Source organism: Talpa europaea (assembly GCF_964194135.1).
Source record: "Talpa europaea genome assembly, chromosome: 12".
NCBI classification, from domain to species: domain Eukaryota; kingdom Metazoa; phylum Chordata; class Mammalia; order Eulipotyphla; family Talpidae; genus Talpa; species Talpa europaea.
In genome coordinates this window covers 9,925,584-9,951,649 of record NC_140079.1, presented here as the reverse complement: position 1 = coordinate 9,951,649, position 26,066 = coordinate 9,925,584, and the positions used below count along the sequence as shown (strand labels likewise).

Genomic DNA, 26,066 nt, shown 5'->3' with positions numbered 1-26,066 from the left:
GGCCTAGCCCATAGTAGTTGCTTAACATATAGGAACTATTCCTGTTTCCTCATTAAAGCCTTTGGCACAGTGACTGCTTGTTATGTGCCTGGCATAAGTCCTTGGCACAGTGCCTGCCGGTATGCAGTAGGTGCTACATAATGGCAACTGCCGTTTGGATCTTCAGGCAGCTGTGAGGATGGCCAGCCCAGAGCAGGTGCTCAATACATAAAATTTGCCATCACCCTGCATTAGGCTTGGTGTGGTGCGTGCCAAGGGTCCTCCCAGAAGAGCTACAGTCGACGAAGACCTGGGCACCAGGTCTATGGGGCCCAGTTGAGCACTAGCACAGCAGAGGCCAGAGCACAGCACCTTCACCTCTGCAGTCAGGTATCATATACGAGGTTTCAGTCAACAAGAGTCCCATGTATGACAGTGGTCCCAACAGGCTGCACTGTGTGCCTAGGGGTGCAGCAGGCCCTCTCTCTAGGTCTGTTATTATACTCTGATGTTTGCACAACGAAATCACCTAACTTTGAATTTCCCAGGACATGTCCCCATCATTAAGTCATTTGTGACTATATAAAAGCCTTTGGCTTACTAACTGGCACATAATAGGTGCTCAGGACATAGGCGTTATTTTCTCTAAAAGTGAGGCCAGAAGGGTAGTCTTGCTTGAAAGTAACCCATTGGGGTGGCTTTCTGGGATCCCTAGTAGAACAGGTATTCTGTAAATATGTGATTTTAACATTAATCTGTGATGTTCTAGCACTGCGCCTAGCACACAGTAGGTGCTACCAGTAAGTGCTGTTCCCTGGCACAGAATTGGTGTTCAGCAATTAAAAGCAGTTGCCATCACCTTAGGAAGCTCTTAGTACCATGACCCCCACACAGTAGGTGCCCAATAAGAGGAACTCTACTTAAAGACACTCTGTTGCTCTATAAAAGGCACTGGCACAGCCCCTAGCACACAGTAGGTGTTGGAGAAATAAGTACATTAGCCTGTTGTTCCGTTCCTAGTGCTGTGCTTGGCACATAGTTGGTATCCAGTTAGTGGAGCTGGCACTGACATTGCCTGGCACACAATAGGTGCTTGGCAGATAAATGCATTTACCACTACTCTGTGACACTCTTAGCACCATGCCCACCACATAGTAGGTGCCCCATAAGTGGGACTTTTGTTATCACATGGTACAATAACTAGACACAATAGGTATTCAGTAAATAAGTGCATTGTACTTTCCTTTTATCCTTGGTGCTGTGCCTGACACACAGTAGGGTCCCAAAAAAATGAAACTTTTATTGCTAGTTCTCTGGCACAGTGTCTAGTACACAGTAGGTGTTCAATAAATGACAACATTTACTGTTTTTCTCTGAAGCCCTTGGTACTGTGCCTAACACATAGTAGGTGCCCAATGAATGGAGCTTTCATTGCTGTTCCATTTGGCACAGTGCCTGCCACACATCATATGTACACTCCACGGGGATTGTGCCTGTCCACTACCGAAGACCTACTGTGTGCTAGGTAGGTGCAGCCCTACAGGACAAGCACAGAATTCTTGGCCAGCCCTCCCAGCCCCCATCCTTACCTGCCCACCCATCTCACCTTTGGTTGACACCTGCTTCTTTTGGGTTCGATTTCTCTTTGGTTTGGTTCTGTTTTGTTTGTTATCATCTTCTTTTTTATTTTCTCTTTCCCATCTTTTGTTTCCCCACCCCCTCCCTGCCCATCCCGCCTCCCTTCCCCACCCCCACGTTCTCCCCCCAATAGAACCGTCAGCCCCCCCTCAAGACGTTAAATGTGTCAGCACTCGTTCCACGGCCATTTTGGTAAGTTGGCGCCCACCGCCGCCGGAAACGCACAACGGGGCCCTGGTGAGCTATAGCGTCCGCTACCGACCGCTGGGCTCAGAGGACCCGCAACCCAAGGAGGTGAACGGCATCCCCCCGACCACCACTCAGATCCTGCTGGAGGCGCTGGACAAGTGGACGGAGTACCGCATCACGACTGTCGCTCACACAGAGGTGGGGCCAGGGCCCGAGAGCTCGCCCGTGGTCGTCCGCACCGATGAGGACGGTGAGCACCAGCCCCGCCCGGGCCCCGAAGGCCCCAGCCTGCCCCGGCCTGGGAACCTTATCTGGAAAACTGGGCTGGCTGGAGGTCAAAGGTAGACGCCACGGGCATGAGAGGGAGACGTGAAGCAAGCAGCCTCTCGGAGAAGCCCCAGGCTCCTTGGTCCGTAACTCTCCGTGTAGACCCAGGCAGCCTCTCTCCCTGAGGCTTGTGCCTGCAGAGTTAAGCGGGCAGCCCCGTGTTTGGCCCATTGGTGGAAACCATGGCAGTGGAGTGTGAGAAACAGCAAGCGGCACATGCCACCTCATTAGGGTCCCTTGACCCCAGAGACCTGGCTGTTAGGCATGGGCCTTGCAGCTCCCTGGCTGGGCCAACCTGTCTGCAAAGCAGGTAGACTGAGGCAGGCTGAGGCTGTGTAACAACTGTCTCTCTGGATTAGAGACTTGATTTATAGTATTGGCCCGTTTCTGTGGTGTAAATATTGCCCCGAGGCTGAAAGTCTTAAGCTGCAACGTGTGGGGGCTGGAGGCTGGAGTCTCGTGGGGGAAGCCAGGGGCACAGAGAAGTGGAGCAGATAGCCTCCCCAGTAAATGTCAACCTCTTGCTGTCAGGAAGCTTGTTTGCTATTTTGAGCCACTGGAAGGTTTGGTTGACAGTCCCTGATTAAGCATGGGGAAGAGCATCTGTGCCAGATCTTGGGGGGCGGGGGTGCGTTGGTGGGGAGACAGCTCCAACCTTGGGATTCTGAGGCTCCCCAGTGCATAGTGGGCTGGCCGGCTACTGGGGTAACAGTAGCATGTATGTGCCCTGCCTGGGTTCAAATCCTGGCCTTGCCTTTTACTAATCCAGTGATCATGGAATCAGCTCTCTGGGCCTCAGTTTCCCCGTTTGTAAAATGAACATGAGCGCCCCTACTTGGAAGGGATCCTGTGAGGATGAAGACAGTGTGGGTAAAGCTCCGAGCGCAGAGCTCGCGTGGCTCACTCACGCCCTGTGGCTCTGGCTGGGTGGTTTAGGCTCTTGGGGGGGCCTCAGTTCTGCCCATCTGTAAGTGGGGGCACACCATCAGGGCCAGTTAACCAGCAGCCACTTGGCACCCTGGCATCGGGCAGTGGTGCTGCCCGGGGCAGGGCTGGGCACCCCAGTAACAGCCCCACCCGCCCCTCCCCTCCCCTCCCCCCGCCAGTGCCCAGCGCGCCTCCGCGGAAGGTGGAAGCGGAGGCGCTCAACGCCACGGCCATCCGTGTGCTGTGGCGCTCGCCCGCGCCCGGCCGGCAGCATGGCCAGATCCGCGGCTACCAGGTCCACTACGTGCGCATGGAGGGCGCGGAGGCCCGAGGGCCGCCCCGCATTAAGGACATCATGCTGGCCGATGCCCAGGTAGGCCGGGCTGCGTGGGGGGGGCTGAGGGCGGGCCCAGGGCCGGGGCTGCCCCCATGCTCTGCCCTCTGGCCGCTTCTGTCTCTCTGGCCACCTCTGCTCACCTCCTCCTCTCTCCCCTGCCGCCGCCTCCCGCGCTCAGTGGGAGATGGATGACATGGCCGAATATGTAAGTAGCGCCCCACCGGCCTCTGCCGTGCTCTTATGTTCTTCTCGCGGGCTGTGCTGTGCTGTGACTGTCCCCCCACCCGCACGCCCCCTGTGAAAGGGTCTCCTCCCTTGGACCCTGGACGTGCCCAGGGTGACCTCTGGGAACTTGTAACCTCAGTTTTTGCATCAGGCAAATAGGCACAGAAGGGGTAGCACCAGCTGGGGTCCCCAGAGGGGTGACGCAGACACAAGGCAGATGTCTGGACACGGTCTTCGTCTCTCTGGATGACCCCTAGATAGTTGCTTCTTCCCAGCCCCCGCCCCACATATGTGCCAGCCTTGTATCCCCACCATCCGCTCCCCCTGCAGTCTTAATCTCCACAGCTTTGCTCTGGCTCTGCCCGCAGCCTCCGTGCTGTCCACCCTGCAGTCGCCCTGTTGCACCCAGGCCCAGCAGATAGATCAGAACTGGGTTGTTTTCCAAACAACCAAAATTACTACCCTGATCTAGAAAGTTCTCTCTGGCCAAAGTATAAGCTTCCTTCTAACTCTCAAGAGACGAGAGGGGTCAGCGGCCAGGGAGGGAGGAGGCTGTGGTGCCGCAGTTCCTCAGAGGAGCTTCAAGCTCCCTCAGAGCTTTCCCGAGTCAGGGGCAGAATTACTGTGAGGCTTTGGGCAAGCTGCTGCCTCTCTCTGGGCTGTCTCCGTTCTTCACATACAGGCCACCGGCCTTCTAAGACCCTTCATCTCCTGGTTTGTGTGTCCTACAGTGTCCAGATGCTGAACAGACGTCAGCTCACCCACTCCCCTCCGACCCTGCCCCTTCTCCACCCTGAGAGTAGGAGTAAAGTTCCCACCAGCTTAGCCCCACCCACCCATCTGGACCCAGGGGTGACTGAATGTGAGGTTCAGGGGCAGGAGACCCTCTGTTCACGCATCTCTGCCCCCTCCATGTGCTCTTGACCCAGAGCCACTCCAGCTCCCAGGCATGCCAGACCATGTTTGTGGGTGTGCATGCACTGTGCGTGGGAACACGGGCACACGTGTGGCTCTGTGAGGGTGTGTGCGGTTGTGTGTGCAGATCGGGTGCTCTGTCATTCACTGAACAAGCAGTTGTGTACCAAGTGCCTGCTGTGTGCTGGATCCTGTGCCAGGTGGTGTGGGCATGCAATGACCAACACAGACCTGAGCCTGCTCTCCCAGGGGTCTCAGTCCAGGGGGGGGGACAGAGGTGTTAATTGGAACAAGATGCAAATAATCATCAGTTATAGCTCTGGTGGGGGTGGGATGTAGACACGGTGTAAATGTTTAATAATCTGCTCTCTGCTGGCTGGGAGAGGGCCGTCCTGATTTATATGCTTGCTCATTCCCATGGTGTAAATAATGCTACCATGTCAATTTCAAGCTGTCTTCTAGAGGAAATACGTTCTGACTAGATGTATGTACTCCTATCATACAGAACCAAGACAGAAAAACTCCCAGAACTTAGATAGTAGTAAATGTAGTGAAATTATTAGGAAGAGGTATGTTTTCCAATCACCTATGGTTTTTAATACTATTTCTTTGATTATAAGTTTATATAATTTATAATAATGTCTGTAACAACTGGCTTGAAAAATTCCTGAGTTTAACTGTCAACTCTTGGCAGCTGGTTTAGGGAATCTCCAGCACACTCCTAGGTATGGTAGAGGCACCAGGTACAGCACATGCTAAGGCCCTGGAGCAGGACTGTGTCTGGCACGTGAGAACAGTGAGGAGGCCTGTGTAACTGAAGCACAATGAGCCAGAGAGGAGGGAGGGAAGAGGGGAGGGCAGGTAGGAGACAGAGTTCATATGGTGCCTTGTGGCACAGGGAAGAGGACCTTGGGCTTTTACCTGGAGGGCAGTGGCAGCCCCGGAGGACTGTGGACAGAGGAGAGGTGAGCCCTGGCTTGAATGCTCACAGGTGTCCTGTTATGGAAAAGACAGACCGTGGCAGGCACAGGTGGGAGCCAGGGAACCAGGGCGGAAGCGACCGCGCTGGTCCAGGCAGGGAGTTGACCGGGTGTCAGGCTGTGTGTGCCCATCTCAGCATGGACGTGCTGCGTGTCAGGGTCTGTGCATGAACTCGGGTGCACATCTACCTGAGGACCAGACCCCACGTCTGCCTTGCTTAAACCCAGCACGTGGAGGAGGGTGGGCCGGGCTGGTCGCAGCCCGGGTAGCATCCCTGACCCCTGTGCCTGCCCACAGGAGATGGTCATCACAAACCTGCAGCCTGAGACTGCCTACTCCGTCACGGTAGCCGCCTACACCATGAAAGGCGATGGCGCTCGCAGCAAACCCAAGGTGGTAGTGACCAAGGGAGCAGGTATGAGACCCTGCCCCCTGGTTCCTTTGCCCTCAGTGTCCCCTCAGAGTTCTTAAGCCCGTGTGAGGAGAGTGTGCTCCTGGCGGAGGCATCAGTGAGAGCAGAGGTGTAGGCGCTGTTCATGGGGCATTCAGGACCCAGCATGACCCAGCACCCCCCACCTTTATTTTCCCTGCCAACTTAGCTCCAGCCAGTGGAGACAGTTAACAGTCCCCTTGCCCTCTGCCCTTCACCCTTCTATTCCTACTACCCGAATGCTGTTCCCCAAGCTGGCTCTCCTGCCCATACTTTAAGTCTTTGCTTACTCTGCACCTCCTCCAGGAAGACTTCCCCACCCACCCTTATCTCAGAGTCTTGGTCAGGCTCCCTGTTTAGACACCCCATGTTTCTTCCCCCATCACAGCTTTTAATCACTCCAGGTGTGTCCTTCTGCCTAATCTGTATATCCCAGTGTCCAGCACCCATGCCTCCTCCTCCAAAAAGTCCCCGGTGATTTCTCCCTTCTCTTTCATCAGAACTGGGCTTGCTAAGCAGAACATGCTGTGATAGCTCATAGCATAGTCTGTTGAAGGTCCTGCAGTGGAAGAGCCTGGTTTCATTTGTAAAGCTCAGCTGTCGCCCATCTTTATCTGATCCAGGACCTCTCATAGCACGCTCATTACTTCCCAGACAGTGAAGCAGGAGCAGAGTTTGAACATTCCTTTGTCCCATGGTAGTTAATCAGGTGCCAGCAGAGAGCAAGGGGCAAATGAACAAGACAAAAGATGAATGATCATTAACTCAAGGTGGAGATGAATAGATGAGGGCTTGCGGTGACATATGTGGGTGTTTTCTTTTGTTGGCTTCAATTGAGTACCCAGCTCCTCAGCCAGCACGGTTCCACCTCAGGGCCTTTGCACTGGCTATTCCCTCTTATCTTGAAGACTATTCCCCCCGAGATCTCCCTGCAGCTCTCTCCCTTCCCTCTTTCAAGGCTTTGCTTCTAAATGAGGCCTTCCCAAGACCCACTTTTAAAACTTACAACCCCGTTTCTTACTCCTGGGCTGACAGGTGTAGCCTGATACCTGCCTCCTGTCCCTACAGTGCTGGGCCGCCCCACCCTGTCGGTGCAGCAGACCCCCGAGGGCAGCCTGCTGGCACGCTGGGAGCCCCCAGCCGGCACGGCAGAGGACCAGGTGCTGGGCTACCGCCTGCAGTTTGGCCGCGAGGACTCGTCCCCCCTGGCCACACTGGAGTTCCCGCCCACCGAGGACCACTACACAGCTCTGGGCGTGCACAAGGGGGCCACGTATGTGTTCCGGCTGGCAGCCCGCAGCCGAGGCGGTCTGGGCGAGGAGGCGGCCGAGGCCCTGAGCATACCCGAGGACACTCCCCGTGGCCACCCGCAGATCCTGGAGGCAGCGGGCAACGCCTCGGCCGGCACTGTCCTGCTCCGCTGGCTGCCACCTGTGCCCGCTGAGCGCAACGGGGCCATTGTCAAGTACACGGTGGCTGTGCGAGAGGCCGGTGCCCTGGGCCCCGCCCGAGAGACCGAGCTGCCGGCCGCGGCCGAGCAGGGCGCCGAGAACGTGCTAACACTGCAGGGCCTCAAGCCCGACACAGCCTATGACCTCCAAGTGCGGGCCCACACGCGCCGGGGCCCTGGCCCCTACAGCCCCCCCGTCCGCTACCGGACGTTCCTGCGGGACCAAGGTAGGCGCGCGGCGACCCCCGCACCAGAGAAGGACCGGGCCCCGCGCCCACCCCCACCCCAGCCCCTCCCCTCTCCCCTGCCCAGGTAAGTGGTCACTTTTCTGCTTCCTCGTGGATGCTCAAGGCGAAGTCCGGACCCCGAGGCTCCGGCGTTGGCAAAGGTGGGACGTGCCGAGGTGGCACCGCCGCCCCCACCGCTGCCCTCACCCCACCCCCTCCTCCCTCCTCCGCCTTCTCTCTGCAGCCGCGCCGTCTCCCACAGCAGGGACTTGGGACAGGGCCAGGCAGGGCCGGGCCAGGGCCAGGCAGGAAGGCCAAGGGCACAGGCACAGCGGACGACAGGGAGCGCCTGGGCCGCCCCACCCCTCCCCTGGCACCCGCCCCCCGACCCCGGCACTCACAGGCCCTCTCTTCTGCTCTCTCCCGTTGGGCGCTGCTCGGCACAGTCTCCCCCAAGAACTTCAAGGTGAAAATGATCATGAAGACGTCAGTCCTGCTCAGCTGGGAGTTCCCCGACAACTACAACTCGCCCACACCCTACAAGGTAGGGGCACCTGGCGGGCAGGTGTCGGGAGTCAGGGCTCGGCGGGGGTTAGGGCTCAGTCAGGATTTGGTCTGGGGTTGAAGTTCAGCTGGGCTGAGGACTGAGTGGGACTGAGTTCAGCTGAGGTTGAGGCTCCATCTAGGAATAGGATTCAGTCAGCATTGAGGTGGCTGGGAGTGAGGTTCTGTCTGGGTCAAGATTTAACGCGGGACCAGGCCTCAGTCGGGGATAAGGACTTAGTCCCAGTTGGGCTTAACCTGAGTCAGGGATCAGCTGGGACTGAGGTTCACTGTGGGATCAGGGCCCAGCGGTTAGACTTAGGGCTCAGCTGGAATTAAGGCTTGGTCTATGGTCAGTAGCTAACCTGGCATTGAGGCTCAGTGAGGGATTACGGTTCACTGGGGTCGGGGCTGAATCTGGAATTGATGCTCAGTCAAGGTTGGGGGCTCAGCCTGGGGACGGGGCTCTGTCCAGGCCTCCACTGAGCCAGCACTGGCCCACAGATCCAGTACAACGGGCTCACACTGGACGTGGACGGCCGGACCACCAAAAGGCTCATCACGCGCCTTAAGCCCAACACCTTCTATAACTTCGTGCTGACCAGCCGCGGCAGCAGCCTGGGCGGCCTCCAGCAAACCGTCACCGCCTGGACTGCCTTCAACCTGCTCAGCGCCAAGCCCAGCGTGGCCCCCAAGCCCGACTCCGACGGCTTCATCATGGTGTATCTGCCCGACGGCCAGAGCCCAGTGCCCGTCCAGTACGCTCACACCCCCTCAGGAGTCCTCACACCCCTAGCAGCCAGCTGTGTAACAAAGCAGTCACCTGTCCCCTCTGACTCAGCTTCTGCCTGTAAAACTGGATCACGTCTGCCCCAGTTCACGTGGTGGCCCTGAAGTGCTTCCCGTGGGCACTGTCAGTAAACGTGGCCTTGGGTCTGCTCCCCAGCACTCCCCGATGCTCCTCGGCTGGTTCTGGCTTTCCAGAGCTGGACATGGACTTGTAACCCCCTGGCCGTGAAAGGCACCAGGGTCAAGATTTTTCAGTGAGAATAGGAGGTCTCTGCCTCAAAAGAGAGAAAAATTAAGGCTAAAGGAATGTGTGGGCATAGAAGTTGGGGCTTTAATGAATTTTTAGTAGTTCAAAAAATATCATTTCCTGGGTAGGTTTTCCAGGCAAAAGGTACAGAATAATCAGCCCTGGAAGCCTGAATTAGGAATTGTAGTTGTATATGACCAAGGCAGTAGAGAATAGACCTACTGTATGAGCAGAAGGAAGATTTCGAGAGAGCTTCCTCACTTACCCCAAAGAGCATCTTTCAGGCCTCCCTATCTGTAGACGGCCCCGCTCTGATTCTTTGTCTCCCAACAGGAACTATTTCATTGTGATGGTGCCACTGCGCAAGTCTCGTGGAGGCCAGTTCCTGACCCCGCTGGGCAGCCCAGAGGACATGGATCTGGAGGAGGTGAGGGTCTGAAGCCCAGCCTGCCAGGCTCAATTATGTTTCAGCTTTAATGAGCTTGGTTGCTCCCAGCAGACTCTGAGCCACGCACACCTCTGTTCCCACAGCTCATCCAGGACATCTCACGACTTCAGAGGCGTAGCCTGCGGCACTCTCGCCAGCTAGAGGTGCCTCGGCCATACATTGCAGCTCGCTTCTCGATACTGCCATCCACCTTCCATCCTGGTGACCAGAAGCAGTATGGTGGCTTTGACAACCGGGGCCTGGAGCCTGGCCACCGATATGTTCTCTTTGTCCTTGCTGTGCTGCAAAAGAGCGAGCCTGTAAGTCCCGAATGAAATCTGCCCAAATCTAGCCACACCCTATGAGACGGACCCCTAAGTGGCCTCAGCCCCCAGGGCCCTTGACCTCAAAATTAGGCATAGATCATCCCAGCCTTTGTGGTCAGGGCCAGGCAGAAGGGAGGACTTGAGGTTGGGGGAATTCCAAGTTGAAGATTTGTGAGTGAGAACTCTAGATTGGGGCTTCAAGGGATGTATAGGAGTCCAGAAGGAAAAAGTAGCCCAAGATTTACTTGTGCAAAGATCTTATGCAAAGATCTGGAGGTGCAAAATGAACAAAAAGAACTTCAGAGTGACTGAAGCAGAGGAGGGAATGGGGAGACTGAAGATTGGCAAAGGCCAAGCCCTGCAGGCCACCAGAGCAGGGCTCTTGGGAGCCATAGTTGGGTTTAGAGCAGGGACGAGCCAGTGTTTGAGGAAGGCCCATCTGACTCCCATGAGGAGGATGAACACTGATGGAGGCCTGATCTCCACACCCCTCTTTCACAGACATTTGCAGCCAGCCCCTTCTCAGACCCCTTCCAACTGGATAACCCAGACCCCCAGCCCATCGTGGACGGCGAGGAAGGGCTCATCTGGGTGATCGGCCCCGTGCTGGCTGTGGTCTTCATCATCTGCATCGTGATTGCCATCTTGCTCTACAAGAAGTGAGCCCTCTGTGCCCACCACCTGATGGGAGGGAGGGCTTCTTGGAAAAGGGTCTGGAAAGGGCCAGGAGGATGGGAAGGTGATCTAGGAGGAGGAGGAGGTCACGGAAGCCCCCGTGACATAGATAGGGAGATGCTCGCAAGGTTAAACCACTGAGCAGATTCCCGCCCCAGGCTCGTAGCTGGAACCAGGCCAGTGATTTGACTAGTCTACTCAGCAAGATTTGGGGTGTCAACTGCCTCTTCCAGCTTCATGAAGACAGTAATGGCCTCAGCTTAGGAAGAGGGCTGAGACACGCCTCCTTGTATTTGGGGGGCCAAAGAGGAAGTATTAACCCCATTTTCAGAGGACACCAAGGCTCTAGAGCTTAAGAAAGCCACCCACAGCCCCAGAGCACACCCTCACCTGTCTTCTTTCCCCCCCTTCTCTCTTGGGTCTGCTTTTGGGAGCAGTAAACCTGACAGGTAAGAGCTGGCCCTGCCCTTGGAGAACCTAAGGCAGGAGACTGGGGCAGGGGTGGTGTGCCCGTGGGTGGGGGCACCTGGCCACACCTGCATGTGCACACACACATATGCATGCTCCTGCGAACCCCATTCTTGCAGACCCGGCCCCTCCCCCTGCAGAGTACCCGCCCACGGTGCCAGGTGCCTTTGGCACAAGCACACATGGGTTCTGTTCACTTGCACACAGTAAACGCAAAGATTCGGAGCCCCGCACCAAATGCCTGCTGAACAACGCCGACCTCGCCCCTCACCACCCCAAGGACCCCGTGGAGATGAGACGCATTAACTTCCAGACACCGGGTATGTGCTCACCCCAGGTGCCAGGACACACCTGTGCAGCAGGTGGTCTGGGGAAGAGGAAGCTGCCGCTTTGATGGACACTCGCCTGTCCCCGCTGAACTGCTTGGTACAGTCACGTTCCTGGTGCCCTGTTGCGCGTCACTTAACGGCGTCTGAGAAATGCCGGTGCGTCGGTAGGCGGTGACATCTTTGTGCAGACGTCGTCGAGTGTGATGGCGCAAGCCTGGGTGCTCCCGCCCACGGCACACCTGGCTGTGGGGCAACCTGGGGGACCACACGTAGGAGGGGTCCACACTGCCTGAGGCGTGGCTTAGTGACCGCTCTGGGGCTGGCATGTGGCTCCCAGCCAGTGGGCTGCCAGGAAGTTACTTTCTTAGGCAGTCGCACTCCTCTTTGGGGGCTTAAGGACGCGTCTACACAGGCCCCTGACTTCTGGTAAGAACCGCGCCAGTGTCCACACCTCTGGTCTGAGGGTCACTCAGTGGTGGGTGCTGGGGCTGCCCTTGGTTTTTCTACACCCTCCTGGGATGAGTGCCCAGTGAGGCTCAGAAACTCTGCCCCCGTCTCTGGCACCCCCCACTCCGTGGCCACAGTGGAGGCCATGGTGGAAGAACTGGGTCGGCGGCTTGTCCTCAGTCATCTCCATGTGCAGACGCCTGGCCCTGCCCCATCTCATGGCCTCGTACCAGCTGCTTCCAGCCCAGCAAGGAATTTTTTTCTCATGTGACGAGCAACTGCGGTTCTCAGGAGCCCCTGTTGCCTGCGTCTCCCCTCTGCCTGCACACGAGCCTGCACTTCCCACACTGACTTTGTTTCCCACAAAACACAGATTTGAAACATCTGTATTGACTGGTGGCTGCAGCCCCCATGAGGGCATGTGCGTGGCCTCACGTGCTGTGCCTAGTGGCTCCTCTCTTCCCTGCAGCCGGGCTGGCTACGTCAGCTCTACCCTGTTGGCGGGAGCATTTTAAACATGAGTTCTGTTAACTAACAGCAGTTGTCTTATGGCCAAGCCGGTGGCCTGGGCCCACCTGCCCTTCCCCTGCCCCCAAATTTCTCCCTATACTTCCTGCTTCCTTCTCCAAAACCCCCCCTGTGGACCCCAACAGGAAAGCTGAGACCAGGTTAGTCTGGGAGGACATGTTGACACAAGAGCCTAATACTCGGGGGGCTTCCCAAAGACACAGCTGAGGCCAGGACTGGCCAATGTCCAGTCAGAGGGACACAGCAGCTGCTGTCGGTTCCGGCTTGTGGCCTGGGCAGCCATTTTCAACCCGCGATATTTAAGTCACGCTGCCCTTTGCGTCTGTCAGCCTGCCTTGTGCGTGCACCCAGAGAGGGGTGGGGGAGGCACCCCCCACCCGCGTGTTTTCATTTATTTATTGTTTGCTGTTTCTGCAGATTCAGGCCTCAGCAGCCCCCTCAGGGAGCCGGGGTTTCACTTTGAAAGTTAGTTCCTGTGTCTCTGTTCTCGGCTTCCTTTTCGCCCCCTGTTTGTTTTCATCTTTGGTTTCTCCATCCTGCCTCCTATCTCTGTCCACGCTTCCACTCCCAGCCAGTCTCTGCCCGCCTGTCCTGCCCTGGCTTCATTGATTGGGGGGGTCCAGTCCATTGGGCCCTTGGGGCTGGTTGTGACTGTGTGTATGTGTGGGGGGCACAGGGACAGGCAAGACACAGATGTAGGAACAGGAGCCCACTTGGGTGATGAGCAGGAGGCTGATCAGTCAAACGGACATCAGCCTCAGGCCCCTCAGATGGGGCTCTTGGGGAGCAGCTGAGGTGGTGGGGGGCTCAGAACAACAGCTGTTTACCAACCCACTGGCAGTCGCTTAGTGGTTTCACACTAGGCCTTCCTTGCTGGCCTAGCTCAGCATAGCTGTGCAGCGAGTGTGGTGCTGGCCCAGAAGAGGAGAGGGAGGAGCAGGATCTGGCAGGTCCAGGTATGGGGTGAAAGAGCCAGGCCCACCCCACATCCCCCAGAGCCCACTAGGAGCTCCAGAGATAAAGGGAGTCCTATGCCCAATGAGGAAATGACCCCTTGCAGTCAGGACCTCACCGCACCAACTCCTGCCCAAGGCAGTTGCAAGATGAATGGGGCCTCGCCCAGCACGCATGTCCCATGTGCCTCCCCTACCCCTCGGCGCTCCCTGCCCCTAACAGGGCAGGAAGGGGGTCAGTCTCCCAACCCCGCCTGGGGACGGTATTTCCGGAGGTCCAGCCAGCTGCATCTGCTTCTTCATTTCTGTGTCACTCGCCTGCTGCTCGCCCTGAGGCACTAGGAGCTTCGAGTCTGGGGCCACCTGGGTTGGGTAGACACTGTGAACCAGGGGAGTTGGGCTCGGCCGAGAGCGGCAGCCTCTAATGTCCCACCTTTAGGCCCGCAGGTCCCGGGCCACCCCAAGCTCCCCCTTCCGCTGAGCCCGCCCCTGCCACCCCCTTCTAACGCAGCTCGTCCATCGCAGACTCACACCGTAGAGCACCCCACCCGCGCCCCGGCCAGGCCGGCTCCTGCGTGACCGGCCCCGCGTGGGTCTGCTCTTCCCACAGGCATGCTCAGCCACCCGCCCATCCCCATCTCGGACATGGCAGAGCACACCGAGCGCCTCAAGGCCAACGACAGCCTCAAGCTCTCCCAGGAGTACGAGGTGAGCTGCGCCCCTCCCTCCTGGGCCTACTTACCCACCCTGACACCTCTGACCACCCTCTTCCCTGCAGTCCATTGACCCAGGCCAGCAGTTCACGTGGGAACACTCCAACCTGGAAGTGAACAAGCCCAAGAACCGCTACGCCAATGTCATCGCCTACGACCACTCCCGCGTCATCCTCCAGCCCATCGAAGGTAGCACCGGGGCCCCAGACCCCCTCATTCCACCTCCTCTCGGCCACAGGTCATGCCAGCCTGGACACCTGGGGGCAGATAGGAAAACTGAGCCCAGCTCCAGTCACAGGCCTGGTCCAAGGCTAGACAGAGACCTCTGGGAGTGTTCAGAGGTGCATTTAACTGCTGGCTGCTGTCCATACGCACCTCTGCCTTCCCTCCACATCAGCGGTTCTCAGGGTAACTCCACCACCCAGGGGCACTTTGTGACACCCGGGGACACTTACTTGTCCCAACCTCATGGGGAGGGGGTGCTAGTGGCATCTGGAGAATGGAGGCCACGGATGAGACTCAACTCCTACATTGTTCACATCAGCCCCCGCCAGGGCTCTGACCCCAAGTGGCAGTGACTCTGAGGTAGAGAAACCAGGAGCTACGAGCCCCACGAGCTTGGGCACACTCTGGGAATAGGCTGGGACAGTCCTGGGTCAGCCAGCTGGAAGCAGCCTGGCGAGCCCCTCCTTGACTCCTGGCCTCTCACCCCACCTTAGGCATCGTGGGTAGTGATTACATCAACGCCAATTACGTGGACGGCTACCGGCGGCAGAACGCGTATATTGCCACGCAGGGGCCCCTGCCCGAGACCTTCGGCGACTTCTGGCGGATGGTGTGGGAGCAGCGCTCTGCCACCATCGTCATGATGACGCGGCTGGAGGAGAAGTCACGGGTGAGCCCCGGCCCCAGCCCTGCAGGCGCTGGCCCCTGCTCCCGCCGGCCCTGGCCCACGCTCACCTCCCTTCTCTCGCCCGCAACAGATCAAGTGTGATCAGTACTGGCCCAGCAGGGGCACCGAGACCTACGGCTTCATCCAGGTCACGCTGCTGGACACCATCGAACTGGCCACGTTCTGTGTGCGGACATTTTCTCTGCACAAGGTAGGGCCCAGGCCAGGGAGAGGGGCCTGGGGCGGGGGAGGAAAATAGAGGATCCCAGCTTCTGCCCAGGAGCTCCCGATGGGGGAAGGAGAAAGGCAAGCCTGTTGACCCAGGCCGACCACCTTCTAGGATCACACACTTGGTAGGCAAAGAAACTGGGGCTTAGCAGGAGGAGAAAACCAGCAGAGCCCAACTTTGCAGTGAATGTTGTCCCTGAGCAGCGACTGCTCCTCCAGTCTTTCCTGCTCCCTGGACCTCTGGCACCGCCCGCCTTGGGCCTGTGCTGGGTTCCCTGCAGGGTCTCAGCCTGGAAAGCCAACATAGGGAGGTGGGAGTCCTGGCGGGGAGGGGAAGGGCAGGACCTGACTCAGGTGCCCTCTGGTGGCCTCTGCAGGGAGAATGGACAGGGAGGTGTGGGTCAGGGCGGGAGGCGCTAGGAAGAGAGGGACCGGGAGGCATCGTGGGGCCGGGATAGACTTTGAAGGCAGAGCTGACTGTATTGGCGGAAGGCTGGGAGGGGAGGGAAGTCGAAGGGTGATTCCTGAGTTTCACCAGAGCTTCTGGGAGATTGGAGCTGCCATCAACTAGGATGGAGAGAGTGGTTCAGGGAAAAAGTCAGGGCAGGGTTGGGGCCTCAAACCCCCACGTCAAAACATCCCCCCCTTGTCCAGAGGACATCTAAGTGGGGTGCTCCAGGAGCACGGTGGTCTGGAGGCGTGAGTCTGGGTGATGGGCTGTGGTGACAGGCTCTGTCCTCATGCCCCCCAGAACGGCTCCAGTGAGAAACGCGAAGTCCGCCAGTTTCAGTTCACAGCATGGCCGGACCATGGGGTGCCCGAGTACCCAACACCATTTCTGGCTTTCCTGCGGAGAGTCAAGACCTGCAACCCCCCAGATGCAGGCCCCATTGTGGTCCACTGCAGGTACACGGGTCCCCAACCTCTGCGCCTCACCCACCTCCCGTTCCTGGAGCCTGCCTTGCCCAGCCCTGGCCCCCCTCTGCCACCCCAGCTCTCCATGACCCATTCTACCCTAGCACCCCTGGCCCTTCCTGCTCCCTCCGCACCCCACCCTGCCTGTCCTGCCCACCCCCTACCTGAGCCGCCCCTGACCGCCGCACCCACCCCACAGCGCGGGCGTGGGCCGCACAGGCTGCTTCATCGTCATCGACGCCATGCTCGAGCGGATCAAGCCAGAGAAGACGGTGGACGTGTACGGCCACGTGACGCTCATGCGGTCCCAGCGCAACTACATGGTGCAGACTGAGGACCAGTACAGCTTCATCCACGAGGCCCTGCTGGAGGCCGTGGGCTGCGGCAACACCGAGGTGCCGGCCCGCAGCCTCTACGCCTACATCCAGAAACTGGCCCAGGTGGAGCCCGGCGAGCACGTCACCGGCATGGAGCTTGAGTTCAAGGTAAGTGGGCGTGGATGCCTCGGTGGGGTCTCAAGGGAGCCCCTCTGGGGCGTGTCACTCCGCCCTCCCCTCCCATACCTCCCACGTCGGCACTGGCGCGGGAAGCCCTCCCTGTCCCTGGAGAAAGCAGACCCCCTCCTTCGCTGGAAGGCCTCCTGACGTGGACCCCTCCTCGTCCCCACAGCGGCTGGCCAACTCCAAAGCCCACACGTCCCGCTTCATCAGTGCCAATCTGCCTTGTAACAAGTTCAAGAACCGCTTGGTGAACATCATGCCCTACGAGAGCACGCGGGTCTGCCTGCAGCCCATCCGGGGCGTGGAGGGCTCTGACTACATCAACGCCAGCTTCATTGATGGCTACAGGTACCTCACAGCGGTCACTGTAGGACTCTGGCCTTTGCCCAGTGATGCTGGAGCACCAGAGGGTCCCCTCCTGCCCACAAGGGACTTCCCAAGTCTGGGAGACAAAGCTAGATGGACGAGGCCAGCTCCCGGCAGTCTCTGGAAGTGAAGGTTTTCAGATGTGCATTTAACTGATGGCTCCATTACATGGTTCCATCTGCCCTCTGCATCACTGTTTCTTAATCTGGGCATAGCTCCCACCCAGGGAGCATTTGGCAAGTGTAGAAGTGGGGTAGGACTGGCCTCCAGCGAGTGGGGCCGGGGTGCTGCTCAGCAACCTACAGTGCATAAAACAGCCCTCGTCACGAAACACTGTCCACCGCAGGCATCAGCAGTGCTGGGCTGAGAATCCCTGACCGAGGGGAAGGTGTTGCAGGCAGAAGGTACCACCTGGCCAAAGGCCCAGGCGCGAGGGAGGACTAGGCCTGTGCAAACGACTGGAAGTCGTTTCCTGACACTTGTGCAGGGCGGAGGAGGAAGGCAGAGAAGAGCAGGGAAGGTTTTGCAACTTTCTCACGGAGATTGAATGTAGCTTGTGGCCGATGGCGCTGCCATGCGGAAAGTGAGATTACTGGGGGGCTGAGTCAGTGGCGGGGTGAGGTGCACCAGACGGCAGCTCCCAAGAGGGCAGGGGCGTGGCAGTCATGGCTGCTGCGGAGTCCTGCTTTGGTGCACCGAGTGGCATCACGCCCAAGCCAGACATGGGCTGGGGCCTCCTGCTGCCCACCGCCCTCGCTCACACACCCCCACAGGCAGCAAAAGGCCTACATTGCCACACAAGGGCCTCTGGCAGAAACCACGGAGGACTTCTGGCGTATGCTGTGGGAGAACAATTCGACCATCGTGGTGATGCTGACCAAGCTGCGGGAGATGGGCCGGGTGAGCCAGGCACCCTGTGGGTGGGCAGGGCAGGGTAGGGCAGAACTCAGGCGAGCTGACCACCCACCACTGCCCTTTTCTCAACAGGAAAAATGTCACCAGTACTGGCCAGCTGAGCGTTCCGCCCGCTACCAGTACTTCGTGGTGGACCCGATGGCGGAATACAACATGCCTCAGTACATCCTGCGGGAGTTCAAGGTCACAGATGCCCGGGTAAGTGTGGAGATTGGCGAACGGGTTCACCAGTGGACCCTAGTGATCTGCAGAAGGGTCCTCGGGTTGGTGGCAGAAGCAAACGCCCCGGGGTGGGAAGCACTGGGATTTGGAAGGAAGAAGAGCAAGCCCACCCACCGTCCCCACCGCCAGTGAGGGGAAGAGCAGGTGTCTCCATCAGATGATGAGCAACAACACTCACCAGGGAATGTGACCCGGAGGCCCCTTAAAAGGGAATGTCTTGCAACAACCTGCGGACACTGGTGCCAGAGCGTGCTGGGGCGCGGTGATGGCGCTGGTGGCAGGCGCCGGAAGTGTGGAGCAGGGGGCGGGGAGAGGCATCACTGGAAGGAGAGATGAGAATGGAGGATGGATGGGGTGGGGGGACTGGCTGGTGGAGACCAGAGGCTGGTGGTTTCGGGTGGTGGGAGAATGGGCGGGTATTATGATAACTGATGAAGACTGACCGTGGAAGGTGACCCTGCTGGCTGCAGGATCTAAGTGGTGGAAGGGGGGTTTGGAGAATGCAGAGGCAAGAATACTGAATGTTGGTGGCATCTCTGGTGGCACAGGGGTTAAAGTCTCAGTGCCATCAAGCTATCGGCGGCCACTGCAGATCCCCGGCCAGGGAGCTGACCCATGTGGCGCAGCAGACCTCTCCTGTCTCGCCCGCTGCTCTCCTCAGCAGTGTATTTGTCAGTCTGCCTGTTCTGCCCCCTCCTCTGTCCCTGGTGAATCCTCTCACTGCCCCACCCACCTCTGGCCTACACCCAAGTTCTTGTGTGCATAAATAAATAAATCTTTTTTTTAAGATTTTTTATTTATTTATACAAGAGCTGGTCATAATGCTTCAGTGGTGTGAGATGGCACCTTTAGCTTGGGGGACTGTAGAATTAGTGGAAGATAGTACCGTTGGGTGGTGTTGGATGGCAGGAAGATAGAAACTTTAGCACGGAACGAATGTCTATAACAGGATGGAGAATGATGGTCGAACTTGGCACTACAGGTCAGTAGATGGTGACCTTTTTCAGCAATGGGTGGAAGATGAGACTGGAGAAGGGCCATTTTGACCAGCAGGGGATGGAGAAAATCAGTGGCAATGACGGAACAGTAAAGAAGATGGCCAGGCAGTGGTCAGTGGTCAGTGGTCATAGTGCTATCGATGGTGCAAGATTCAGGCGATGGGACCAGAGAAAGGAAATTCTAGGTGTCTGTCAGGGTTAGACACACACTTTGATGGAGAGAATGTGACTGGGAAAAGGCAGAGGATGCAGAATGTCAGCGGAAGATGGTGCCTTTAGATGGTGGAGAGAAGTGTTACTAGTGAGGGGCCGGGGGGACAGTCATGACCGCTGCTGACATCACTTGAGACCTTTTCTCACTCCGTATTTAGGACGGTCAGTCCCGGACTGTCCGGCAGTTCCAGTTCACAGACTGGCCAGAACAGGGTGTGCCAAAGTCAGGGGAGGGCTTCATTGACTTCATTGGCCAAGTCCACAAGACCAAGGAGCAATTCGGCCAGGATGGCCCCATCTCTGTCCACTGCAGGTGAGTTGCACCCCCCACCGCCCAGACCCCAGCTCACCACCTGGCTGGGGAAACTGAGGCCTCAGCTGCAAGCTTTGGGCAGTCCACTTGGGCCATCTCCTGGGGAGCTAGGCAGTGAATGGGGGCCTCTGAGCGCCACCCCTGAATGGCTGTGCTCACCCCCACAGTGCCGGCGTGGGCAGGACGGGAGTCTTCATCACGCTCAGCATCGTGCTGGAGCGCATGCGGTACGAAGGCGTGGTGGACATCTTCCAGACGGTGAAGATGCTGCGGACCCAGAGGCCAGCCATGGTGCAGACGGAGGTGAGGACGGGCAGGAGGAGTGGCTGCCCCTCGCCCCTGCCGCCCTGCTCTCCCTGGGGTGTGGGGAGGAAGGGGACCGGTCGGCCCTTTGGACACAGGAACAGACTGAAATCCAGACCCAAGATGTGCCGCTTGGTGTGCGCAGAGGTGGGGCCATCCCTGCCCCAAAGCCCCAGCCTTTACGGCTCAGCCAGGACACTGCCTGGGCCACAGACCTTGAGGTCCTGCTGCTCCCAGATGGGGAAAGCAAGGCCGAGAGCGGGGAGGGGCTTCCCAGTGCTCACCTTCATACGGGCACTTTAACAGTGTCCCCCGAGGGCTAGCCACTACCTAGACTCGGCCTCAGGGCAAGATTTCAGGTGGGGGTGACTGAGCAGGTCTCTTTAGCAATAAGTAGGGCCTGCAGGCAGGGGGAGGGGTGGCGTTCAGGCGCAGACCCAGCCCCGTGAGGTGTGCAGCCTGAGCCTGGGGAGCAGGAGGGCACTGACAAGCTCTGTTCCCTCCCGCACAGGACGAGTACCAGTTCTGCTACCAGGCAGCGCTGGAGTACCTCGGAAGTTTCGACCACTATGCAACCTAAAGCCATGGTTCCCTGGGTCCAACCACCGGCCCCTGTTGCCTCCGCTCGCGCTGGGTGAGCCCACAGAGGCCTGGACTCCCCCGGCCCCAGGCAGGAGGAGGTGGCGGCCACGGCGGCAGCAGCAGCAGCAGCATTTCTGCACGGTCTCCGGGAACGAGGCAGCCCCTCAAGCCCCCCATGCGGCCCCCAGCAATCCCCCTGGCACCAGCTGCCGCCTTCAAATACTTGGCACATTCCTCATTTCCTTCCGATTCCAAAACAGATTCCGGGGTGGGGGTGGGGGGTGGTGAACAAACAGGGCTTCTCCCCAGAACCAGAGGATGGGGGTGCAGGCCTTGGATTTGACCCCTGGTCCTCCCCGCCGGGAGTCGTGCTGCCCTGAAGCCTGGGGGTGCCAGGCTGGGGGCAGAGTTCAGCTTTCTTTTGGAACTCAGTGTAACTGTATCCAGTGACATTTCCTTTTTTTAAATAGTGTATTTTTTTCTTTTTTTTTTTTTTTTAAGAAGAAACAAAACAGAAAAAAAGACTTGCCAGTCAATGAATTTAAAAACTTTGCTTATTATTCCTATTCTGTTACAGACTATTTTTTCACCGTAGCAAGTGTTCCTGTGTGACGGCGCGTCCTCGTGGGCCCTCCCTGCCCGCGCGCGCTCTTGTCCCACCATCGGAAGGTGTGCCTTGCTCAAGAGTAGGAAGTCCCTTTGCTCCTCGTTTCTTCTCTTCCCTTTCTGGCTTTTGTTTTTTGATTAACTTCTCAGACATATCACGAACAGCTCTGAGGGCAGGGCAGCGGGCAGCTCGGGCCCACCAGCGCGGGATTTGAACCCTCCGAGGCGGGCACTGCCACAAGAAGATGGCAGCGACCCCCTCACTGCCTGAGCCCCCTGCCTCCTGCCCCCAAGGAGGACTGAACAAAACGGGGAGGTCCCCACTACTACCGGGGGGGGGCAGTAGAGGCCACATGCTGCCCTGGATCAGGGACCCACCCCCTGGGACTACGGGGCAGTGCTGGGACAAAAACAGAAGGACGGGACCCCTCAGCCCCGAGCAAGTGAGTTTTTCTCTTTGTACGAGAGCGGATCTGCCGCTGCTTCCGACACTGTTGATTCGAGTGGAAGCAGCCGGCGGTTTCCCACCTCTGTGTATGTAGATATATCGACTTTGTATTAAAGGAAGATCGTCCGACCCCGGCCGGTGGTGGCGTCTTTGCTGTGCCCCGCCCACCCCATCTCGTTTCTGGGGCAGGCAGGGACCTAAACAATTATCCTGTCTCTCCTTGGACCAGTGAGCTGGGAGGCCCCTGAGGTGGTATTGCCTGTCCAAGGTCATGCAGCATCTGAGGGGCCGTGCTGGGGACCCAAACCCACACCTGGTCCTGCAAAAGCTGCTTCGTGTTCTAGTCGATATGATGGCCCCTGAGCAGCGCCCCTGGGCCAGCCATCCAAGGCAGGCTTCAGCAGCCTGATTTACAAGTGAAGGAACCGGTTCAGAGAGGGGCAGCCACCACCCCAAAGTCACAGAAGGTGCTTGAAGTGGAGCTGGGGTTCACGCCCGGGTTAGGTACACCCGCTGCCCCCAGACACCACGGTGTGCTGTGCTCCCAAAACAGAGCTTCCCATACGGGGAAACAGCGGCTTGGGAACACTGTTCCCCAAGTTCTAGGCCACTCAATGAGTTGACTTCTGAGCTACAGGCAGACTCCCCCAGTGAATGGAGGGTGAGCCGTTCTGTGTCTACACCCTCACCTGAGTCCCTCCTCTGGCATAGGTGCCTGAGGTGGCAGGAAAGGGGAGAGGAGGGGGCCCAATTTAGGGAAAAGTGGGCTCTCCCCTTTTAGAAACTATCAGATCCAATAGTCAAAAATTAATTATATGTGATTTTATATATATAGGGTATTAGCCATAAATGGTGTGACTACTACCATTAATAAACTTAGTCAAGTTTATCAAACCCTGTGCCCCCTACCACCCCCCCAAATTCTCAAACACCTGTGAAAGTTTATCAAGATCCACATTTATAAGAATCAGCAGCGAGGAGCCTCCCAAATGCCAAGAAACAAATATTAGATAATCTGATCTTCACCCCAAGAGGTAGATTCTACAATTAAAATTAACCTCTTCTGAAAAGGTCTTTAGTGTGAGATTGTGAAACATCTCTAAGGCATGGATTAAAGATGGACTCAATGTAGATATTGTAGTTTTTTTATCAATCACCATTTCAAATGTTACATTACACAATGAAACCCGTGGGATGCAGCCAGAGGCATGCCCAGAAGAGCATGGGTAGCCCTGAGTACGCTGATTAAGAAAATAAATTCTGGAAATAAGTGAACTTTAAAAATGAATCAAGCTTTCAATCCAAATAACTAGAAATAGAATAGATGCAAATGTAGATTAAGGTGGGAATTAATTCCAATTGGGCATTAAAGGTTTTTTACCCTAAAATCAAAAACTTGGAAAGCACCAAAATTAGATCATCTTAGGCAAGCACAATCAATTAAAATGAAAGTAGAGAGCGCGCCAGCAAATTGGGGAGGACATTTTACAGATTGAGGATTTTTCTTTCAAGTATAAAGTGAGAATTGGGGAGACTAGCGGGAGATGGGGAGCCGTGGCAGAGCTAGCTTAGGACAGTTTCTCACTGTCCCTTGTGAGATCATGGGCAACGCAGACTCTGAAGAGAGAGGAAGCGTGTAGAGGACTAACTACATTCGTAGTTACTGTGCTGAATTCGGGACATGGGGTGGGGGGAGGAACCCCCTTCTTAGTGACAGATTATGGGACAAAATGGACAGAAAAGTCAGCCTCTAATCAAGCCTATTCATCCCGGGCTTTACCAACAGGCTGCTATGCCCGGAGAAATCTTACTCAAGCCTCAGCCCAGAAGTCAAGGTCTGCGTGAAAGCATTTCCTAGTCCCCTTCTCTGGTCTTTTACCCTATCGAGGCTGAAGTTTCTGAATATGGTCTCTTTTTCACCCTTGCTGCAAACTAGACAAAGAACCTTCAGGAATAATAAGTGAATGAGGTGGTCAGGACTGATTGGGGGTAGAAGGTGGCAGGCTGGGATTTACATGAAGACTTCCTAGAAGGAATTACCTCAGCTGAACACAGACACGACCCCTGGACACCATGTGTCATCCCCACTGACCGAGCATTTACTTGTTTGGCTCACACACATTTAAATCTTCTGATAGCGCAGAGATAGATGGGAAAACAGTCCAAAGAGTCAGGTATTTTGTTCAAGATCGCAAATGGTAAGTGATGGAACTGGGCATGGCCCCAGGTCTGCCCACTTCCCACGGCCAGAGTGAGGGAGTTCAAGGCTCTGTGAGCCTCACCTGCTATGAATCAGTGCCAGTCACAGCAGCCACAGGCTGGGGGACAGCCCAGTGTAGAGCCCCACTTCCATCATGCACCCCTGTCAAGGGCCAAAGCATCTTAATGCTCTGGAAATTGCAAATACCCTCGATGCTACTTTGTCCCTAGAAACAATGGTTTAAAAGAGTTTCAAACAAACAAAAAAATCACCAGTGAGGAGAAATGGGCAGAACCACAATGTTGTAGAGAGAGAATCTACTTGGACAAGCAAGCCCAAACCAACGAAATAGTGATAATCTTGGGGAGGTGAATAATACAATGGCAAACGTGATTAAATAAATATGTAAATATATGAATCCAGTAAAGAATGTACATGTTGTCCCAACACTCAGCCGTTACAAAAATGGACCATGTGTTAAAAGCACAACAGAAAGCAACTTTTTGACTTCACTCACTAGCCACAATAAAATTATAAATCAGTGACATACTTGAAATCCATAGAGTTGGAAATGCTAAAACATGCATTAAAGATAAATCACACATAGATACAAAATGTTTAGAACTGAATGAGGCCACCACAAATGAAAACCTGTGGGTTACAACAACCAAAAAATGTATGCAGAACTCTAATTAACGTCTTATATAGTTATGAGGGTAAGGAGCGCACTGAAAATAAGCAGCCAAAGAAGTAATTTGAGGAAAATATGTAGCCTTATATAAATTTATGAGGAAACAAAATGAGTAGCTCAACTATCAACCAAAAAAACAATAAACCAAGGGAAAACATTACGAAAATCAGAAAGTAACACAATAGAAAACTATAAGTAATAAAAACCTGGATATTTGGGAATACCCATAAAGAAGCCAAACTATGCTAAGAAGACAGAGACATAAATAACACTTGGGATGAGAGAGGAACCGATGACTCTTACAGAGGAACTATTTTAATGGATAAGCATATACTATGTAATATAACTTTATACTGAAAGATGTCCAAAATGATAAAATAGAAAAAAAAATCTAAGAATAAATGTCAAAATCAAGCCAACTCATTAAAAAGTGAATGATCTTATTGAAATGGTGGTGAAAGACCTATTCCTCATACAAGATACCCTCTCTGATAGTTTTTCAAGAGAACTTTACCAAATCTTCAAGGACAAGATGATTTGCATCTTTTATAAATTGGGTCCACTTACAGGGGAAGGAGATAGCACTCTTCTAAGAGGAAAAAAGTAAGTACATCCCACTATGTGCCTAGATGCTAAAAATGCCAAGAAAACACCACCAATGAACAGCTAGCTTCTCATTACAGAAATAGCGTGTTCTGACTCAACAGAGGAAATGTTATAGCAAAGATGGTTCAACTTTTGAAAATCTACTGACATTAGAGTGAGAACAAATTGCTACATTGGAGAACTGGTTGACAATGTAAGTTGAAGATGTGTATAACCACTTGGCTCTAGTTCCATTCCTAGATCCGCATCTCACAGATACTTGAAGATACACACAGGAGTGCTCACACTGGGATTATTTGTGAAAAAAACAAAAACATTACCTAAGGTACAGTAATACTGTATACAAAAATTTTTAACTGGGGCCAATTTTTTAATTTGATTAATTAGAACCAACTTAAAATATTCACCAACAAGACGATGCAGAAAGAAGTGCGATGTAGTCATACAACAGAACACAACACAGCAGTTATTATGGAGCAAGTAGAAGTATGCACCACCACATCAATAAATCTCAAATACACTGAGCAAAACAAGCAGCCCCTGGAAGAAAAGTTGGTGTAATTCCATTGTGGAATTACAAAACATAAAGCAAATATATTAGTTAGAGATAAATACTTAAGCAGCAAATATATATAAATGCATCTATATGGCAATATTATCCAAACTACAGATTCAGTGCAATCCCTATCAAACTCCCAGCAATCTAGTTGCAGTGTCGAATTCAGTCCTACAATTCATAAGAATTTTTTTTTTAAAGATTTATTTATGCGTTAAAGAACTGGGTACAGACCAGAGGTACGGGGGATGAGAGGATTCACCAGAGACAGAGTGGGGAACAGAACAGGCAGACTGACTGACTGAAATGCACTGCTGAGGGGAGCAGCGGGCGAGACAGGAGAGGTCAGCTGTGCCATGTGGGTAGGTCCCTGGCTGGGGATCAAACTCGTGCTGCAGTGGCTGCGGATAGCTTCATAGTTTGCATCTTAACCTCTTGCACC

At 55.5% G+C, this 26,066-nt stretch overlaps 1 protein-coding gene across 7 annotated transcripts in view; it reads left to right on the top strand.

Annotated features, from left to right (window-relative positions):
* PTPRS (protein tyrosine phosphatase receptor type S) overlaps positions 1 to 20,515 on the top strand; it is a gene marked incomplete at both ends in the record, with an annotated part of 57,897 nt that extends 37,382 nt beyond the window's left edge. The window contains 25 exons of one of the 7 annotated variants that reach the window (XM_084248816.1): positions 1,751 to 2,056; positions 3,240 to 3,433; positions 3,576 to 3,602; positions 5,816 to 5,933; positions 7,017 to 7,625; positions 8,072 to 8,169; positions 8,673 to 8,926; positions 9,538 to 9,631; positions 9,736 to 9,951; positions 10,459 to 10,616; positions 11,070 to 11,081; positions 11,308 to 11,420; positions 12,822 to 12,869; positions 13,968 to 14,065; positions 14,136 to 14,259; positions 14,790 to 14,965; positions 15,054 to 15,173; positions 15,942 to 16,096; positions 16,305 to 16,590; positions 16,775 to 16,953; positions 17,745 to 17,871; positions 17,959 to 18,084; positions 19,478 to 19,632; positions 19,800 to 19,935; positions 20,447 to 20,515. In XM_084248816.1, coding sequence (XP_084104942.1) covers positions 1,751 to 2,056; positions 3,240 to 3,433; positions 3,576 to 3,602; positions 5,816 to 5,933; positions 7,017 to 7,625; positions 8,072 to 8,169; positions 8,673 to 8,926; positions 9,538 to 9,631; positions 9,736 to 9,951; positions 10,459 to 10,616; positions 11,070 to 11,081; positions 11,308 to 11,420; positions 12,822 to 12,869; positions 13,968 to 14,065; positions 14,136 to 14,259; positions 14,790 to 14,965; positions 15,054 to 15,173; positions 15,942 to 16,096; positions 16,305 to 16,590; positions 16,775 to 16,953; positions 17,745 to 17,871; positions 17,959 to 18,084; positions 19,478 to 19,632; positions 19,800 to 19,935; positions 20,447 to 20,515 — 3,998 coding nt within the window. The remainder of the gene's footprint in view (positions 1 to 1,750; positions 2,057 to 3,239; positions 3,434 to 3,575; positions 3,603 to 5,815; positions 5,934 to 7,016; positions 7,626 to 8,071; positions 8,170 to 8,672; positions 8,927 to 9,537; positions 9,632 to 9,735; positions 9,952 to 10,458; positions 10,617 to 11,069; positions 11,082 to 11,307; positions 11,421 to 12,821; positions 12,870 to 13,967; positions 14,066 to 14,135; positions 14,260 to 14,789; positions 14,966 to 15,053; positions 15,174 to 15,941; positions 16,097 to 16,304; positions 16,591 to 16,774; positions 16,954 to 17,744; positions 17,872 to 17,958; positions 18,085 to 19,477; positions 19,633 to 19,799; positions 19,936 to 20,446) is intronic. The other 6 variants (XM_084248817.1, XM_084248819.1, XM_084248820.1 and 3 more) reach the window with 6 other exon arrangements.
* Between the last annotated feature and the right edge of the window lie 5,551 nt (positions 20,516 to 26,066).